We start from the raw sequence: 19025 nt of genomic DNA, 5'->3' as shown, positions 1-19025 counted from the left end.
TATTTTGATGCATAGCGACCGTCGCTTGGTGAATGGGTGGGGGATAGGAGATGACGGAGAGGCGATTTGCTTTTTGATTGGTGCGGTACATGTGACGAAATCAACCGTTGGAGTTGTAGTTTAGCCTTCTTCAAACAAGCCCTCCTTTATCCCCTGAACGTTGAACGGTACTTCCTGAACTGCAACTCCCACAATGCAGCTCCGTCAAACTGTTTGCGCAGTTGCGGCCAAATCCAACAGTCGAAAGTAGCATTAGCGAAGGGGGCATTGAATGACTTTGTCCCCGTGTGGTTTCATGTGAAGAAAAGTTCTTTGGAAGACAGTTCGGTTCTGGGATCGGCGCTAATGGAGGCCCTTATACCCGTCATTAATAAGCTGCAAGACGTATTTAACACAGTCGGTGCGGATATCATTCAGCTGCCCCAGATAGTTGTTGTTGGAACCCAGGTGAGAAACGTCTCTGTGCTTAAAGGCTAGCAAGGTTTCCAGCCTGCGTAAACTAATTGTTGTGGCTGTTTGGTGTTACATTTTTCAGCTGTTTGGCTGATGTTTTTCCCCCCTTTCATTTTCAGCCATACACCGTATCAATAAACTAACTCACTTGACCGTACACTGTTGTTACATGTTCTAGTTGAATAATTGCCGCTAGAGCTAGGTTAGCATTAGCTGCCTTTGCTTATTGTGAACTGTTATTGACAGTTGGCATGAACGTGTATTTACGTTACCAGTCATTAGCATTAAAACTGCTGGGTTTTTTTTTTTTTTTTTTACTAATTTAGCTAGGTACAAGCTCTGTTTGTTTTCATTCACCGTTCGCATTAATGATACTTTTTGTTCATTTGAGAGTTCAGGGTACGTCAAACAACAATACATGCATTTTAGAGTACCCTATTTATCAACTAACTAAGCTATTATAGTTTAAAATGTGGTAGTAGCTAACGTGTGTCAACATTAGAGCCTAATTGGTTTAAAGTGGCAGGTTTTGTCTAAGAGATTTACCTTCACTTGGTTGCTAATAGGATGTAATACCCTCAGACAGTTTGGCTTCTATCCTGGGTTGTCATGGAGAGAAGGCTAGGTGAAAGAGTTTGTAATGTTTGCTTGGCCTAATCAATGTTCTCTAAAGAACATTACCTGAACGGCCACTATCTCATTTCTTCCTCTTCTACAAAGTAAATAAGACAGGGTTTCCGTAAACTCACCTTTTGTCACCGTAATAATTTTAGTTCAGGACCTGCGTTAATAATAAAAAAGTAACATAATAATAATTTACATTTCACTTCCGTGCTAACTTGAAGTTAAATGTGACTTTACCAACTCAAGTTGGTATTTTTCTGTCCTGATATTCGATATGTGGGCTTATACAACCAGATTACCTGCCTTACTTTAGCAACTTCCTGCAGTGTACAGGTACACTTCATAACAGTTATTTATAAACAAGTGTCTCAATGAGAATATAACAAAATTGTTTGAATTTATTTGCTTATATAAGCCAGTTAGCTAGTTTTAGAAGTAAAATTATTTTTGCTATTATTATTATTATTATTAAGGAATCCTGAAGATATGAGAAAAGTATATCAGCGTAAAGATGCACCAATAAGGACTTTTCACCAGCTAATTACATTTTCAGTTTTTCAGCCACACTGATTGAGATTTTGATTAGTTCCGAAGTTTATTAGGGCCGTCATACGTAAAGGAGAACATGTGATAATTGTCCTTTGATAGTGGTTATAGCTTTGAATCCAAGAGAAAATAAACAAAATATCATTATCACTGGGGGTTTTTCTCTACTTAATAATGTGCATGCTGGTGTGTTTTTATGCAGAGTTCTCAGTGTCGATGTAAAAATGGAACATTTGAAAAATGTCAGATGTTTTTTGTATTAGACGTTCTGATTAGAGCCAATCATAGGGAAACCGTCTGATTTATTGATGCGTCCATAACATTGGACCTGTGGCTCTGTAGCTGCTCGATGACTCCTGATGTCCCCAGAGAATAAGTGCAATTAACTCATTTATTTTCCCCTCCCCACCCCAAAAAATGTAATAAAATAAATTAAAAAAAGATGATGGTAGAAGCAATCTTTCCTGTCAAGAAATGATTTGTGTGTCCCATTAGTCACGTCTAGATGCTGCTGTTTACCAGTCTTTATAATGTTGTTGCTGTTGTCCACAGAGCAGTGGGAAGAGCTCTGTTTTAGAGAGCCTAGTTGGCCGGGACATCCTACCGCGCGGAACCGGCGTCGTGACGCGTCGGCCCCTCGTCCTCCAGCTTGTACACATTGACGCAGAGGATCGCAGGAAAACCAATGAAGAGAATGGTAACATAACCGTCACCTCTTCCTCCTTTTTTAAAACTTGACTGATTTCAGTTAGTTATGTGCTATTTATTTAAATATATCTTATTGCCAGAATACTGGTATGCCTGTCTTTCTGTAGGTGGCTTTGATTTTTTAAATTGTCTGAAAGCTCTTTGAACAGCTACATTTAGTCTTTAATGCTTTCCTGTTCCTCTGGGATTTGCCTCAGAGTGATGCTGCATTGTTTCACTATCACTCAGATGCTGCAGAAAGGCTAACCTTTCTGTCTCTCTTTAACCACAGCAACCAAGAAAAATGGCCGCCTTTACAAAGGTCTCCTTTTCTGTTTTCTAGATTACACCCCCACCTGTGAACCCATCCCACTTGCTCAGCTGTTTGCCCTTTTTGCTTCACCCTCCCTCCTATTTTTGTAGCTGTTAAAAGTAATACATTTATTGCAAATAATTCTACCTTTTAATTTCAGTAAAATACATCTATCTATTCAATGGGTAAAAAAAATCTAATATCAAGAAATAATTGCTTTAAAAAAATACTTTGTACAACCCTCTTTTGCACTTTGGCTTTTCCTCGAACTTTTTTGCAAAGTTGGTGCATACAGATGGAGGGTCTCTTTGATCATTGCTTGTTGCACAATCCTGCTGGATCTTCCAGATCTCAGGTTCCTTCGTAGGAGCCTGTGTCATTCTTCAGCATGACACACAGGTTTTCAATCGCGTTGCCGTCTGGGGACTGAGAATGCCATAGAAGAAGAAGATTGATTTCTATCTCTGGCGAACCATTTCTGTATTAATTTGGCCTTATGTTTTGGATCATTATTCAGCAGTAATGTGACAACCACTGGTTAGTTTCCTGGCAGATTGTACCAGATTATTAAAAATTTCCTCCTGTTTTGTGACGTGACATGCTCTCCACCAAGGCTCCCACTAGAACCTTTTAGAAGTAAAACAACCCACAGCATTACAGATCCTCATCCATACCTAACTGTCTGCTGTCAGACCAACCTCAAGTGTTTGTTACTTAAAAGCTCAAACTTATTCTCATTTGACCAAAGTGTATGTCACATTAGTTCAGTAAACTCCATTTGTTTACATTTATCTTTTTTTTGTTTTGCCTTTACTACTACACAGCTATAGTGTCTAATAGTTGCTATGGAAGTTGGTGCTTCCAACATGAGTCTAATGAGGAGTTTTATTCGTGTTCCTTACCATTCTGCCCTCTGAGCGTGATAGCAAGATGAATTTGGATCTTTTCCCATCATAAGGGCGAGTAACAAAAAAGTGAGCATCATATTTATGCTCCAGAATTGTATGAATTAATACATAATACATTGATCAACTTAAAAAAAGTATAAATTAAAAACTGGTTCAGTTACAATTCTAATAAAAATAATAGTTAGAGGTGCCAATAAATGTAAATAGCTCTATGTATTGTGCTTCTGTGTCTCGTCTACCTGTTTCATTTCTTCTTTTTTTTCTTCCCTTTGACAGCATTTTTTTTTGTTATGCCTTCATTGTGTAAACAGATCCAAGTTTTTTTTGTTGTGAGCTTTGCAGCTGTCCATGTTTAGTTTTAGTTTTTCCATTCCGTCTTTGCTGTGAGAAAAATCCTCCCAGAGGACATTCACAAGGGGACTGTTGCCATAGCGGCAGCCATGTTTTCATGACCATATCCGATCTTATCTTTGTGTTTCTTCAGGCATCGAGGGAGATGAATGGGGTAAATTCTTGCACACCAAAAACAAGGTAGAATTCACCAACGTTTCTCCTTTCATTCCTTTCCTTTTTATTGAAGTTTCTGTTAGTAGTCTGCTGTGTATACATGTCTGAATATTATATTATTACATCTGAATATAGTCCCTGTCTTCTATTAATACCATACTACTTAATGATTAGCTACATCAGGCTATTTGTGGTACTTCTACAAGTGTAGCACAAGATCTATAACCTGTAATAAGAGTCGGTGGTCTCCTTTTAACTGCTAAAAATATATTTGGCTGGACAGTAAATGTCCTTCATGGTTAAGTTCCATAAAAGGTGGTTCTTAATGCACTCACAGCCTAATAATAAAGATATCAGAGGGTTTCTTTTTTAATATTGTGTTTTCATTTTTGCTCCTTTCCTTCATCTTTGTTTAAAAATTCTACTTGAATGGATGCCGTCTGTTTCTGCTGTCCTTACATCCTGTGGTTAACATTCACTTTCAGATCTACGCAGACTTTGAGGAGATGAGGAAAGAGATTGAAGCAGAGACGGAAAGAATTACGGGTAATAACAAGGTAGGCTTAGAAAGGAATAAAAATAAAAAAGCCACATCGCTTGAACATTTTCATTGAAAATGATTAACCTTGGCAATTTTGTTTCAGGGTATTAGTGATGAACCCATTCACCTGAAAATCTTCTCTCCACATGTTGTGAACCTCACACTAGTGGACCTTCCTGGCATCACAAAAGTAAGATAAGTTTTGGTCTCGCTTTGAAAATCTCCAGCATAGATGTGTAATTTTTTTTATGTAGTGTATGGAAATTGTAAAATTCCTTTAGTTGCCTTTTTAATTGGGCAATTTAGTCTTATTTTTCAAAAACAGGCATAGATTTGGGTGCAGAAATGATTGTAGAAAAGGTTTCATGTACCATTAATGAAATCTTGTGTGCAGGTTCCCATTTCAGAGTATCCACAATTACACATTAATAAAATATCTGGTTGATGGACACCATGGTCATGTACAAGCCCTGTTTAGTTATAGTTTCATTAGCTGTACCCACAAAATGTCTGACGAGGAGGAATGAAAGATGCATTTCCTTAAAATGCTAAACTGAAAGCATCACAATGGATGCGTCTCCAATGCATCATTGGAGACGCTGAAAAAATACACAGCAAAAATTCTAAGGTTGGTATTGATCCCTGAACGGCTGCATCGAGGACTGATAATCGCCTTGTTGTAAAATGTATATTTTACAACAACCATGTACCTCAGAAAGCTCTCAGATTTTTCTAAAGCATTGTCTCTTCTGGATGCTAAAAGTGTTTTTTGTTCATTATCCTCTGTCCTGTCAAATAAGACATTCCAAAGAAGTTCTGTTTATTATGCACTTTTACATTTTTAAAAGAAAATCCCCAAATCCTACAAATGGATAAATTCATAATAGATATTTGCAACTTAAATTAAAAGACAAATTTTAAAAGTGATCCCTATGTTTAGTACATTTCTATTGCATTTTACTATGTCTTGCTTAAGGCTTCCAACAGTTTTTAGTTTACTGCAGCAACACAGCTTTTCATGACCTGTTGATTATTGCAGTTTAATTTACTGCAATAAATTAGTATTGCAGTTTAATTTAAGTTTTTCAACATCAGTTTAATTTAAGTCTTACGACTGTGTAATTATACAAATTTGTTGCTCAATTTAGATTTTTCCTTACAAATTTTCTTTATAAATACAGCAAACATGTAATCTATTTTCATTTATTATTCTGCTGTGCATGTATGCTTCCATTTAAAAATGTTTCCACTTAAAGGCACAGACAACAATAGAAAGCATATCTTGCAAGCTAGGATTTATTGAACATACTTAATCAAAATATAAGAAAATTAATAACATTTTAAGTTTGGTCTTATTCAAAAAAAGATCAAATACAAATAAATAACTTATGATCAATTGGAACATGTTAGCTTAGGTCTAACGGGGCCATTTCACTGCCTTTTGGTTTCAAACCTTTATTTCTTTTTATAGGTGCCAGTGGGGGACCAGCCTAATGACATAGAGATCCAGATCAGGGAGCTGATTCTAAGACACATTTCCAACCCTAACTCCATAATCCTGGCTGTGACTGCTGCCAACACCGACATGGCGACGTCAGAGGCTCTAAAGGTGGCCCGAGAGGTCGACCCAGACGGTAAATGCCATCTTTGTTTTGTTTTCCTGTCCCCCGTCTGTTTTGACGTCGCGTTGTGGGTTTTTTTTTTTCCCCTCTGAGTCATGCGGGTCTGAATTCCCTGCTGTGTTTGAACTTCATGGGTGTGTCTTTTATGTTCAGGAAGGAGGACCCTCGCTGTGGTGACCAAGCTGGATCTTATGGATGCCGGCACAGATGCCATGGATGTTCTGATGGGCAGAGTCATCCCTGTCAAACTGGGTATTATTGGAGTAGTTAACAGGTATTACCGGAACATCTCGCGCTCATATACAGCTCTATTCCCGGCAATAATAGTAGAAAACAGAAACAATCAACTCAACACATTCTGATGGCTGCTTTTGTGCTTTTCCCCAGGAGTCAGTTGGACATCAATCAAAAGAAATTAGTGGCGGATTCCATTCGTGATGAACATGGCTTCCTACAAAAGAAGTACCCGTCTCTCGCAAACAGAAATGGAAATAAGTTTCTGGCTAGAACATTAAACAGGTATGCAACTTAAAATCCAGTGATAGATTACATATACACGCAATGGTTAACAGTGTTCTGTTCAATTGGGTGTGTTTTAAAACATTTGAACTAATCTGGATTATTATTGACCAAAAAAACCAAACTGGTTAGAATGATCCAAGAAAGGTGATTCAATTAATCCTTTTAAGGCAGGGGTGTCAAACTCATTTTTGTTTTGGGCCAGATCAAGATTATGAATGCTCTTAAAGGGCCGCTTGTGCCAGAATGTATTGATAAAACATGTTCACAAACTGTTAAAATCTCAATGAATTCTTAAAATCAAATAATATTGAACATCTTTTCAGTCCCTCCAGGATTTCATGAATGTTTTGTGATGTTTTTTTGTTTTTTTTTCAATAAAAATGTAAATGTTTGTGGTGCTAATTTGGAAATATTTGCAATGTTTGTGCTTATTTATGTCGGTAAATGCAACTTTTTATTACTCGCTGTATAGCTCATGGACTATAATCTGACATTAATTAAGGCTGAGGCAGCTGTTTGGTCCAAGTAAGAATTTATGAGAAAAACTGCAATAAACTCCCAATTACCTATTAATGCGAAAAATGCGGGGACTTGTTGTTTTTGCACAAACTTCCACAATAATTTTCAAGAAACTGGAGGGACTGATTGATATAATTGGGCATTGATTTAAAATAATATTTAAGCACTCTTAATGTTTTGTCTAGAACTTAGAGGGTTACATAAAAGCTATGGCCGGCTGGATTTGTAAATATTTGCGATATTTCCTGGAGTTTGACACACATGCTTTAAGGGATAAAATGACCAATGAGGAGTGTTTGTTATCTTTCAACTGCTTAACTTCTACATTTTAATTATGAACAGTTAAATTGCAGCTTGCTAACCTGGCTGAACTCGCGTGTTTTGTCATCGTAGGTTGCTGATGCATCACATCAGAGACTGCCTTCCCGAGCTGAAGACGAGGATCAACGTGCTGGCGGCGCAGTACCAGTCTCTGCTGAACAGCTACGGTGAGCCCGTCGAGGACAAGAGCGCCACCTTGCTGCAGCTCATCACCAAGTTTGCTGCAGAGTACTGCAACACCATAGAGGGCACGGCCAAGTACATTGAGACAGCCGAGCTGTGAGTTGCGCTTCTAAGTCTGGGAAATTCACAAATGGATTCTTAAATTTTAAACAAATCTTTAAAGTTTAAAAATATGCATTTTTTCAGATGTGGCGGCGCAAGAATCTGTTATATTTTCCACGAGACGTTCGGTCGCACTTTGGAGTCTGTGGATCCACTGGGCGGCCTGACCACCATCGACGTGCTGACGGCAATCAGGAATGCAACGGTGGGGGGGTTTTTTGCTGCATTTTTCTGTCATGATCTTCGTCTCAAGCAGGGTCTTCAGGACGGGTCACGGTTTGAATCTCTCTTGACAGGGGCCGAGGCCCGCTTTGTTCGTGCCCGAGGTTTCGTTTGAGCTGCTGGTGAAGCGGCAGATCAAACGCCTGGAGGAGCCCAGTCTGCGTTGTGTCGAGCTGGTTCACGAGGAGATGCAGAGGATCATCCAGCACTGCAGCAATTACAGCACACAGGCGAGGAATACCCTCAGAAACATCCAGAGGCATGCTGGGAATGCACAAACAATAAAACATGCGTGCTAACCTTCCTGACTTCCTTTCCTCTTTGCAGGAATTATTAAGATTTCCAAAACTCCATGATGCCATCGTGGAGGTGGTCACATCCCTCCTCAGAAGGAGACTTCCAGTCACAAATGACATGGTCAGAGTCTTATTGATCACCGGTGAGCATTCTGTTGGAGTTTTAAATCTGATCAGTTTTATTTTCGAATTTCTCTTCAGGTTCATAACCTGGTTGCCATTGAGCTATCCTACATCAACACCAAACACCCCGACTTTGCAGATGCCATTGGCCTCATGAACAATAATCTAGATGTAAGAAAATTAGATTTCAAATTTTTTGTCTGTAGGATTCTTTAATGGTGGTGGCAGCACTTTGTTTGTGCTTCTAGAGCAATGCTTCTAATATAATTTAACTTTTTTAGGAGCAGAGACGCAGCAGAATGAGAGACTTGCCTCCCTCCGTTCCCAGAGATAAGGTACACTCTGCCTGTGAACGTTTTCTTAAAAGCTCGATAGGATTTGTCATTCGTACAGTTTAATGTTCTTTATTTTGCCAATTTCTAATTGCTTCTGTCTGATATCTGTAGCTCCTGATCGTTGTAGCTTTAGCCTGTTTTCTATTCGCTCTGTTCTTCCTCTGGTTTGCTTTTAGTCCTTTAAAAGTCCCGTTGGGCAGTCTGTGTCCCCCTCTGAGCCTCTTGCCCTGGAAGGAGAGGCCACGAAGGTGTGTCATTTTCTGTTGCTGCATACTTTGCGTCTGTTCTCCCGTAAACTGAAAACTCTGCTTTTATTTGCTTTCAAACTCATGCAGCCATTTTTAAGATTTATTAGTGAATTCAGGTGTTGAGAAATGCGGCAGATTTGTGTTGGTTTACAATGTAAAAGTCAAATACTACATTTTCAAGTTCTAGCCTGCTAAGATGCTAATAGGTTCGTGAATACGTTGGCGGGTCACTCTAAATGTTAAATTTGTCCGCAGAGAGCATGCTGCAACGATCACAGCATAACATTTCATCCTTATCTTTCCTCTTGAATCTATTCTGAACTGACATGTGACCAATAATGTGAACATAAACAAGCATGAATCTGACCAAAGGATATTTGCTTTACTATTGCATTTATTTTTTTCAGCGTGTTTTTTTTTGTGCCTCTTGAAAGTAGATATCTTGAACTTTTTTGTTGTCAGGAGAACTTTTGGCATGCTGAAAGTTGACATGGTTTGATTTTGATCGGTTGTGTATTTCACCCTCTTCCCCCCCATCTTCCTCATGCTATTGAGCCTTTGACAATCGTTTCTTCTCTTATGTCTTCTCAACGTAGGCAGCAGCTGGTAGCCTTCAGAGCGGTTCTGTTAGTGAGCAGGGAGATGGAGGCACAGGCAACTGGAGAGGCATGTTCAAGAAAGGAGAGGAGGGTCTACCGGCTGACAGGATGACACCCCAACCTCTACCCTCCATCAGCCCTCAGAGGGGCCACGCTGTCAACCTGCTGGATGTGGTAAGTGCTCTGAACTGGCTTAACTGGTCAGAATTTCTAAGTTATTTTTTTCCATAGCAATGAAATATGGCTGCAGATGTCAATATGTATTCTGAAGCAACCACAAGTTGGCTAAATTTGCTGTAATAAATGTCTGATTTTAAAGAAAAATCTTTGTGGAATCCAAAATATATGCGCCTTGTACACAATTACAGGTAACTTTTGGATCTATGAGGAAATAAAATTAAGCCGTATGTATTTGTTGTTGCATGCTGCTGACATTAGTGGGCAGTCTCCTTACTTTGTGACCACTTAATAAAGAACAAAGAGACATTGTTCTACTTTTCTACAAAGTGTTTTGAGACCAAAATAGAGTTTTGACTTGAATTGTAAACAGAGAGATAAAATAACTGGATGGCAGACAAGTTTGTTATTCTGACAAAGATTTGTTCCGTTACCCCACATGAGCAAAAGGTTTAAACATTTTTGTAAAATATGTACAGTACCAAAGACCAAAAGTTTGGACACAACTGTGTGTCCAAACTTTTGGTCTGTACTGTATATTGTGATTGTTTCCCTTTGATTTCTGACACTGAAATGTGAAAAAGACAATAGTCTGTGTATTTTTTGTTTATTTATTGTATAAATGCTTTTGAATAAGTGTCAAGAGGATCAAGAAGCTAATTTTCATCCTTTTGTCACCAGCCTGTGCCAGTATCCAGAAAACTGTCTGCTCGGGAGCAGAGAGACTGTGAGGTCATCGAGAGACTCATCAAGTCATACTTCCTTATTGTTCGGAAAAATATCCAAGACAGGTACACAGATGGGTTTTTTTTTAAATTTTATTTATATGCTAACCATAGTAAATAAGTGGTAAAAATTGCAATATCTACTTACTGCCTGACCTAAATCATTGTTTGAACTCAGTGTACCAAAGGCTGTGATGCACTTCCTGGTGAACCATGTGAAGGACTGCCTGCAGAGCGAGCTGGTGGGTCAGTTATACAAGACCACCCTGCTGAACGACCTGCTGACAGAGTCTGAGGACATGGCTCAGAGACGCAACGAGGCCGCCGACATGCTAAAGGTGACACATTCTTTATGCAGTTGGTGTCAATTAGATGAGAGGTTTGATATAATTTTTTTTAAAGGTCAGTGTAAGACGGGTCGTTGCTTAAAGCACTGTTTCCCAACTGTGGTCCTCAAGGCACACTGTTCTACATGTTTTAGAGGTTTCCCTGCTTTAATGTGCCCGATTCAACTGATTGCAGTTCAACAAACGCCTGTTAATCAGTCATCATTTGAAATCAGCTGGACTGAAGCAAGGAAATACCTAAAACATACAGGGCAGTGTGCCTTGAGGACCAGGGTTGGGAAACACTAGCTTAAAGGTTCGAAGGCTTCTTATCGGGTGAAAGCAAATGTTAAACCTCAAGCATTTGAGCTCATAAGTGAAGCTTCCAGTCAGTGAAGATTTTGATGTTTTGTCATTTGCTGGTTGCTGCATTTGGTTTCATGGAGTCAAAAGTCAATACAGGTGCTTTAAGAAAACCTGAGCGCTGCCAACAAGCTTTAGGGAAACGTTGATTTAAGCCACAGGCTTCATGTAACCATGTTGCACCACAATGATGCAGTTATTTCTGAAAGTTCATCCCTGGCACGTCATGTTTACATGTCTCAGAAATATGTCGACATATTTCTGAGACGGGATTTTCAGTTTTCAGTAGCTGTATATGGGGCAGGTCAATAAATCAATAACAATATATATACCGTGATAGACACGTGATCAATATTAGTAAAAATGGGTCCTTTAGAATATTCAACAATTTCACTGAACTTTGATCCAGACCCCCACACAGCATTCGGGGATGTTGGTAGAGGAAAGGCTTGAGATACTCAACCTGTCATGGCTAGCTAAGGAAAGTTGGTGGCACCATCTCACTCACTCACTCTTTGGTTACCTAGCAACAACCTGTTGAGCAACTAGTGTAGGAGCGTTTCAAAGTTCCTCCATCATGCCTCATAACTGCTTAAAAATTGTAAAAAACAACGGCGTGGAGTGAAAACTGTAGATAAATCAGGAAAGGTCCTACCACCAACCTGACATTTCAGATATTTAAAACAAAAAAAACTAATGAATAATTATCGACATCGACTGAGATGAAACACTTATACGATATGTTTTTCAGTCACATCGTCCAGCCCTAACTGTATACCATAATCTTTAAAATTAATAAATTTATATAAATGCTGCATCACTTTTACAAATATAAAATCGTTTTCTACAATATTATACTTTAATTTTAGACTTGCATATTCCCCTACGCCCACACCAAAAACAAAAAAAAAACACTGTTGACTTTAAATGTTTTATGTAAAAACGCTGTGTTTCATGCACCAACGCGTGTGTGATATTAGGGATGTCTAATGCTCCTCTGTTGTCGTGTCCAGGCTTTGCAGAAAGCCAGCCAGGTGATTGCAGAGATCAGAGAAACCCACATGTGGTGAGCATCGCCACTCTTCATCAAGTACCGTTCATGGCTTCTGGGACCGTCATCCTCACAGACCATCCGTCTCCAGCATCCCCTCCGACTGAATCACGATGCACCTTGGAACTATGAGACCACTTGAAAAATGCACTGACGTTGGAAGTGTTCCTCACCAGTATAAAATTGTAATGTACAGAACAGCGAGGACTGTCCATAAATAGGGGATGGTGTGTGGTAGCCCCTCTTTATCAGCATTACACGCATACTGTAGTCCCAGATTATATTTTTCTTAAAGTAACCAAAAGCAGAAACATGAGAAATTTTATGTTGCCACTGTGTGGAGTCTTGCTGGGAAACTTCTGCTCTTATTTTAGATTTGAATAAAAGCTATAAATGATTAAACTGTACTAAAAGCGTCCACTCTTTATTAAAAGTTACCAGAATGTATTGCCTTTAAATGATCATTTAGATCTAATAACACTTTTGGCTCCTTTTTAATATTTGTTTTTAAAGCTAGAAAAGACACATTTGTTGTCATTCAGATCTTTATTATTATTATTATTATTTATTACAGTGTTGTCTGATTATGCGAGACAAATGCACATAGGGACAAATGGGCTATTAATGGTTTATAGAAATGAATTGGATTGGATGAAATGACCTATTTATTGTTTTGATCTCATGATGGTTGACATGTACTCTAAGACAACGGGACGATAAACAGAATTGGGAGTATTTGAGCGGGTCAGCTACTGCTGCGAAGGCCTTCCTCGTCTCCGTCTCGCAGCAGCTTTACCTCAGACGGCCGCCCATCTTCCCCTTACCGCGACCTTTGGCACTGAAACATGGAGAGAAAAACACTCAGAACATCAGTGTGCAGGGTACAACTTGTATTGTGATACAGCACAAGGAGTGATTCTAATCATTAGTTTTGATCCAATCTGGTAACTCTTTCATGGTTTGAGAATTAAATATGGTACACTAATGCACTTCTTTATTTTTTAAGACTTACCTCTGGTGGTCTTGAACTCGGCAGAGAAGCTGGTTAATCTGCAAGGAAACAAACCTCAAGTATCTAGTGGCTTGCAGAAAATCACAGACGCTAGCATGACATTTGACATGTAAGCAAAATACACTGACGATGCTTGTTTTGCTGTGTCAGACTTACATCATATTTCTGTCTTCTAAGTTTTTCGCTGAGATCAAACTTCTCATCCTCCAGGCCCCTCAGCGAATCCCACAGCTCCTTGGCCTTCTCCCTAAATACGTTTGTTGCAATTTCTCATTAAATTGACATCTAACAGGAACATTGTCATGTGTATTAAAACCAGACCAATATTCTGGGACTAATTGAGCAAAAGAACAAGCCAAGCTGAGTCGTACTTGAGTTTGTCCTCACTGAGGTGATCAACAGTGAGCGGCTTCCTGCGTTCAGCGAGGATCTTCTTCTTCTTCTCCCTCTCGGTTTGCTTCTTGCCTCCTCTCCTTGTGTCACTCTGTTTATCAGATGAAAAGTAAACTGTTAACCAGATGAACTTCCTTCTTACAATGAACCAGGAAACAGGGGAAAAAAAGATCCAAATATTAGAATAATAATGGCAGGGGTTCAGTTTGAGTAACTTTGTTTTTTTACGTAAAATACTTCATTCACTTCTCAGCAAATTTCAGGTTTGCAGGCATACTGACGCCAATAATTCAAAAGTGATTAATCTATATGTTAAAAATCTAAAAACGATGACTGAAGTTATGAACTAAAACTTCGATTCATGCGTTAAGACATACATGATTATCTCAGCAGACCAATCAGCTTTGACTATAACAGTACTAGCCCCGCCCACCGATTCTAATAACTAAAGCCGATTAAATAAATTCAAAGCACAAAAGCAAATACTTAAAAATATATATTCTTCTAACGTATAATGACTATAAATACAAAAATATATAGATTTTTTTTATTTGTATGTATTTTATTTTACATTTTCATATATGAAATTGTTTATTTAATGACTTATTTATGTTTTCAACTAGTGCTGTTGTAAACAAATATTTTAGTAATCGCGTATTCTATCGATTATTCTTACAATTAATCGAGTAATAGGATAAAATAAAAAGATAAAATAATACAATCTAACATAACAGCAGAGTTAATATCGTGTATCAACATCAGTCCAGTTTTTTACACTTGAGCTCCCTTAACAATAACTTTTCTATAGTTTAGAAAATTAACTCGTGACAATAGTAGCTCACTTTCCAAGTTAACCTGAAGAAAAGTTATACAAAAATCTGAAATTACATTCAATTCAATAATAAAGAGGCAGGCTCACAAATACGCTTACAAAGCTCCAGCATTTCGTTTATGTATTCATCTTAAGTCATTTTAACAGACGAACTCGCAACGTGCCCAGACATTTATAGCTTTTATTTGAGTGCATGTTAGTGATGGGATGTGACACCTTTGATTGTCACACACAGAAACATCAACCAGCTACGTGTCGTCACGGTGAGCTCCGCCACCCATTTGTTGCGACCGGGATGATATGAAATTAATTTTCCGGTTCGTCCGTAAAGCTACACTGACGTTAATCATCTAATGCGCAGCCGCCCGCAGTGCTAATATCCGCTCACCATACTGTCAGCGCTCCTCCCCGCTGTTCGCTCTGAACCGGCCACCAGGCGGCAGCTCTGGGAGGAGAAAAGCTGCCGTACTCCAGGCATCGCGCCAGTCATTTTAAGTCGTTTTGCCAAAAAACGACAAAAAAAAAACACGGACATTATCACGAATCAATAAAATCCTCCCAGGCCGAAGTTGAAAACTGGACTTTTATGCTGCTAACACTTAGCTTTCCTGAGCAACTCAGGCGGAAGTGAGAGCAAGTAATAACCCGGTGCGCTAAATAACAAAATATAATTTAACGAAGCTTCGAGGCAGATCAATTTTCCTCGAGGAATATTAAGAATCGAGGAACCTGAATCACTCGAGGAATCGTTTCAGGCCTATTTTCAACCATAGCATTTTCAGCCCTTTACACCTGAAAATACAGGCAACTGTTGCTTCGTGGGATTATGGGTGTTTAAATTGATGGAAATACTTAATTAAATTAAATAAAACAAGTTATGTAAGGAACAAACTCATTTATTTTTTATACATCTACTGGTTTTTAACTCATCTCCTAGAGAAGATCTTACGATTGCCATATTTTTTTTAAACTGTACTTTCCTAATTTGAACCTAAATTGATTTAGCAAATTAAAGTCCAAATGCAGACCTTTTGACCAGCGCCGTACTGTTGGCTCATGTTCGACAGCGCCTTCTTCTTCTTGGCGTCCTCATCCTGCTTTTTACGCTGCTCCTCCTGCTCCTTGCGCTCTTTCTCCTCCTGTAGGGGGGATTTGAAGGAACAACAACAAAAAAACTCTCTTTGTGCTGCCAGGTATTATCAGAGAGCAGTGAAGAAGTGAGTATTTCTGCAGAGAAACCGTACCGCAAGTCTGGCCTGCCTCTCCTTCTCCCTCTCTGCCCTGATCCTCTGCTGCTCGGCTCTCTCGGCTCGACGATTTTCCTGAAACACATTTGTACACAGAAGTTAGAGATTATTATTATTATAGAGTCTTGTCAGATCAACCTCACTCCTTTGAAGCAGAAATGCTCACAATTCTGTTGACCAGGGCGACGAGCTCCTCTTCCTCCTTCTTCCTCTGGACGAAGTGGGCTTCAATCAAACCCTGCAGCTCAGCCAGGTCTTTCTCTTGCCGCTTCCTGTAGATGTCCTGGCATCACAAGAGGAATCGAAGGGCCATCCTTTATGACAAGTTCTAATAGGACCCAAGTGGATGTAGTACTAAAAGAAAAGGAGATGAACTTACATCAAAGTCCACTTTTTCCCCATCAGGCATCTTTGGGGCTGTAATATTTGTCATGAACCTGCAGAAGGTAGAGATGCGTTATTACTACATAATATGAATCCTGATGGCAGTGGAAGGCTGACTGCTGCAATGAAGAGAAGCCGAACACTCACTTGGGTTTGGGCTTGGACTCATCTAAAGAAAGGAAAACAGTCTAGTCATTAAGGAAGTGGCGTGTTTTTCCACCACCAGACAAATATGAAATCATAGAGGTCAGCGTGAGTGAGTCAGTTATTGAAAGCACTTTAACATATAACCACGGCCCTTATTTATTTTTATTTCATTTTTTTTAATTTTGTCGCATTCAAACCACAAACAGCATATTTTCAGAAAACCGAAGGGATTCACATGTCTGGATCACCAGTAGTTGTGATCTCCACAAATCCGATTCTAACGGCAAAGCGGCGAGAAGAACGGCATTGCAGCCGTAAGAGGTGGCAGCATCATGCTGCGGGGAAGCTTTTCTTCAGAGAAGAAGACGGACAGAGGACAGGACAGTTAAAAAAGACAGCTTGTTAAAAGCTTTTTTTTAAAAAAAACCTAAGACTATAGGCAGAGGTTCACCTTACAATAAGACGATAGTGCTTAATGTACGGCTAGAACTACTACACAATGGCTTAGTTCAAGGCATCATGTGTTAGAACGGTCCAGTCAAAGTCCAGACTTAAATCCCATTGAGAATCTGTGGCAAGACCTAAACTTAGCTTAGATTCATGGTGACAGGAAAAAGTTGTGCAGCAAATTTCTAACCCAGGAGACTGACTCAAAATGTTTCTTTAAGAAGTTATTTCCTTTCATTTCACAGCAATGAGCTACTCGGCGTTGACCTGCCGGGGAAAATCCCAATAGAAGACACTGATGTTTGTGGTTGTAATGGGAAAAGAAGCATTAAAAAAAACAAAAAAAAAAACTTGAGTGTGAATACTTTTGAAAAGGCACAGCTGGAGGAAGAAAGTATGTGACCCGTTTATTAAACATGTTTTATTGTCATTACTCTGTTTTAATGTATTTCCGGATACTCGGCTCATGGGTGTAGACTGGTGTAAGAACACACGGTTCTAAAAAGTTAAACTTTCTTTAGAGACGATGTCCAGATGAGCCGTAAAGATTTCCAGCACACTGACCTCAACAGTGTATAGGTCAAAACTCAGATAAAGTAACCGTCTCATTCATGTATAACAAATAAAAGCCTTGAAACTTTTTACGTTTTCATCTGACCCGTACATGACTAGTAACTTTCTCTTTCTGTCTGGATATCAGCTTTATTCATATATGAAATAATAATAATAATTTTTTAAAAAACAAGCTACTAATACGTGCCAGAATTACATTCTAGCCCATTTAAGCTGTGTAAACATCCATTTTCACATTATTAAAAGATAAATCCAGAGTATAAAGCTCTGATAGGTGAGACTGATGTTTGTCTATGCCACATTCAGAGTTTCCTATGGGCCTGACAATCAAATCACAGAATAGACCCAATAAAATGCACAGTAAAGATATTCATACCCATCCCAAAACGGGGAAGAAAAGCACCACGAATAACCCATATACATTTATTTTCAGCCGTAGTCTGGCCCTCTTTCCAACAGCTGCAACAGCTGAGGTTATAATAAAGGTTGATCTTCAATCAGGAACATTTCAAAAATCCACCAAGGCATTGCTAACAAAGAGGGCAATTCTTGAATGGTCTCAGTTCGAGACCAATACAATTGTCCTAATATTAAAAAAGAAAAAAACTGGAACTGGTCAAAAAAAAATGTATCAACTGCGAGACGAATACTGGTGCATAATTATTCATATGTTGGACATTATTTGTGCGACTTAAATAAAATAGGTTAGGTATGTGAAATCTCAGTTTTCTTACCTTCTCCCTCTCTTCAGCAAGACAGAAACACAGACAAAAAAAAAAATAGGAAAAAACAAACAAACAAGATACCTTAATTAAAAATCATTTACATTTGCAAAACAAATATTTTATTTCGGACAGTTGTTTCGCAAACAATAAAACTGATTACGTACAGAGCCTCGTCGCCCGCTACTTCCTCTGTGTCTGACATTTGGTTCTGGTTGAGCTCTGCAAAATGGATCCCCCCCCATCAGACTATATTTACACTGGCAAATATTTCTGATCATTAAACAACACAACAGAAACTGGCAGCGGCTCACAGAGAGCTGAGTGTTATTGTTGTTATTGGACTAAACATCAGACTACTGTTGAAGTAAATGAACCGTAGAGCTCATAGAGTCACCTGAAAAAGTTACAGAAATATGTCCTAAAATGATAAATGTCAAAAAAAAAAAAAAAAGTGGGTTAAGAAAACAATGGCAATCTACAGATCAGATGTGTTTTTAGGGAATCGCAAAACTATTTCCTGATCAATACACATGCTTTTCATGCAAACTCTGAAAAATATGCCAGACAATACTCATATTCTATTAATTTGGATTTTATTCAGATCTTTTTTTTTTTTTTTTCAAACTGAGAAAATCAATACGAGTCTAAGACAAGTCAGCAGGCAGAGTACGAATGAGCACGTTTCACTCTGAGAATCACTATTAAGGAAAACAAACTACAGATTTAAATTCATTTTAGAAGCAGTAAAAATAACAGAATTCACAAATTGGACTTTTTTATGTTCGTATTTAACTTGCTAATCACTCTTACCTGTGACCCAGACAGAGGGAGGTCAGAGATGAGCAGCTTCAGACTTCAACTCCTTGAGCTTCACCAGCAGGCTGAGCATCGAGGAGACATGGTCCGACCCTTCCTAGTCACGTGACCGTAGCGCCCTATGGCTAACCAGTCT

At 38.8% G+C, this 19025-nt stretch overlaps 2 protein-coding genes across 5 annotated transcripts; one reads left to right on the top strand and one right to left on the bottom strand.

Moving 5' to 3' along the window:
- The first annotated feature begins 191 nt into the window (after nt 1–191).
- LOC102234672 (dynamin 1 like) lies at nt 192–12720 on the top strand. Of its 4 annotated transcripts, XM_014473548.2 has the most exons (20): nt 192–447; nt 2176–2320; nt 2603–2632; nt 4016–4062; nt 4524–4595; nt 4683–4769; nt 6051–6213; nt 6355–6475; nt 6589–6720; nt 7636–7842; nt 7933–8053; nt 8145–8300; nt 8398–8487; nt 8568–8660; nt 8771–8824; nt 9001–9072; nt 9669–9845; nt 10530–10639; nt 10752–10911; nt 12276–12720. In XM_014473548.2, exons 1-20 carry the CDS (start codon nt 346–348, stop codon nt 12330–12332), a joined length of 2196 nt encoding a protein of 731 aa, XP_014329034.1. In that variant the 5' UTR covers nt 192–345; the 3' UTR covers nt 12333–12720. The 4 variants fall into 4 exon arrangements, with proteins under 4 accessions (XP_014329034.1, XP_023181227.1, XP_023181234.1 ...); XM_023325459.1 differs by lacking the exon at nt 2603–2632 and having other exon boundaries at nt 193–447; XM_023325466.1 differs by lacking the exon at nt 9001–9072 and having other exon boundaries at nt 193–447.
- A 120-nt stretch (nt 12721–12840) lies between these two features.
- Nucleotides 12841–18989, bottom strand: LOC102234247 (troponin T, cardiac muscle isoforms-like). Its single transcript, XM_005796312.2, has 12 exons — nt 18884–18989; nt 18238–18292; nt 18083–18093; nt 16329–16350; nt 16177–16234; nt 15964–16080; nt 15795–15872; nt 15579–15689; nt 13697–13809; nt 13482–13572; nt 13326–13363; nt 12841–13151 (listed from the first exon to the last, which is right to left on the bottom strand). Exons 2-12 carry the CDS (start codon nt 18273–18275, stop codon nt 13106–13108), a joined length of 723 nt encoding a protein of 240 aa, XP_005796369.2. The 5' UTR covers nt 18276–18292; nt 18884–18989; the 3' UTR covers nt 12841–13105.
- Nucleotides 18990–19025: the final 36 nt, after the last annotated feature.

Source organism: Xiphophorus maculatus, chromosome 2, assembly GCF_002775205.1.
Source record: "Xiphophorus maculatus strain JP 163 A chromosome 2, X_maculatus-5.0-male, whole genome shotgun sequence".
Taxonomy (NCBI): Eukaryota; Metazoa; Chordata; class Actinopteri; order Cyprinodontiformes; family Poeciliidae; genus Xiphophorus; species Xiphophorus maculatus.
The sequence above is the reverse complement of the archived record's forward strand: the minus strand, read 5'-3'. Positions and strand labels throughout refer to the sequence as shown.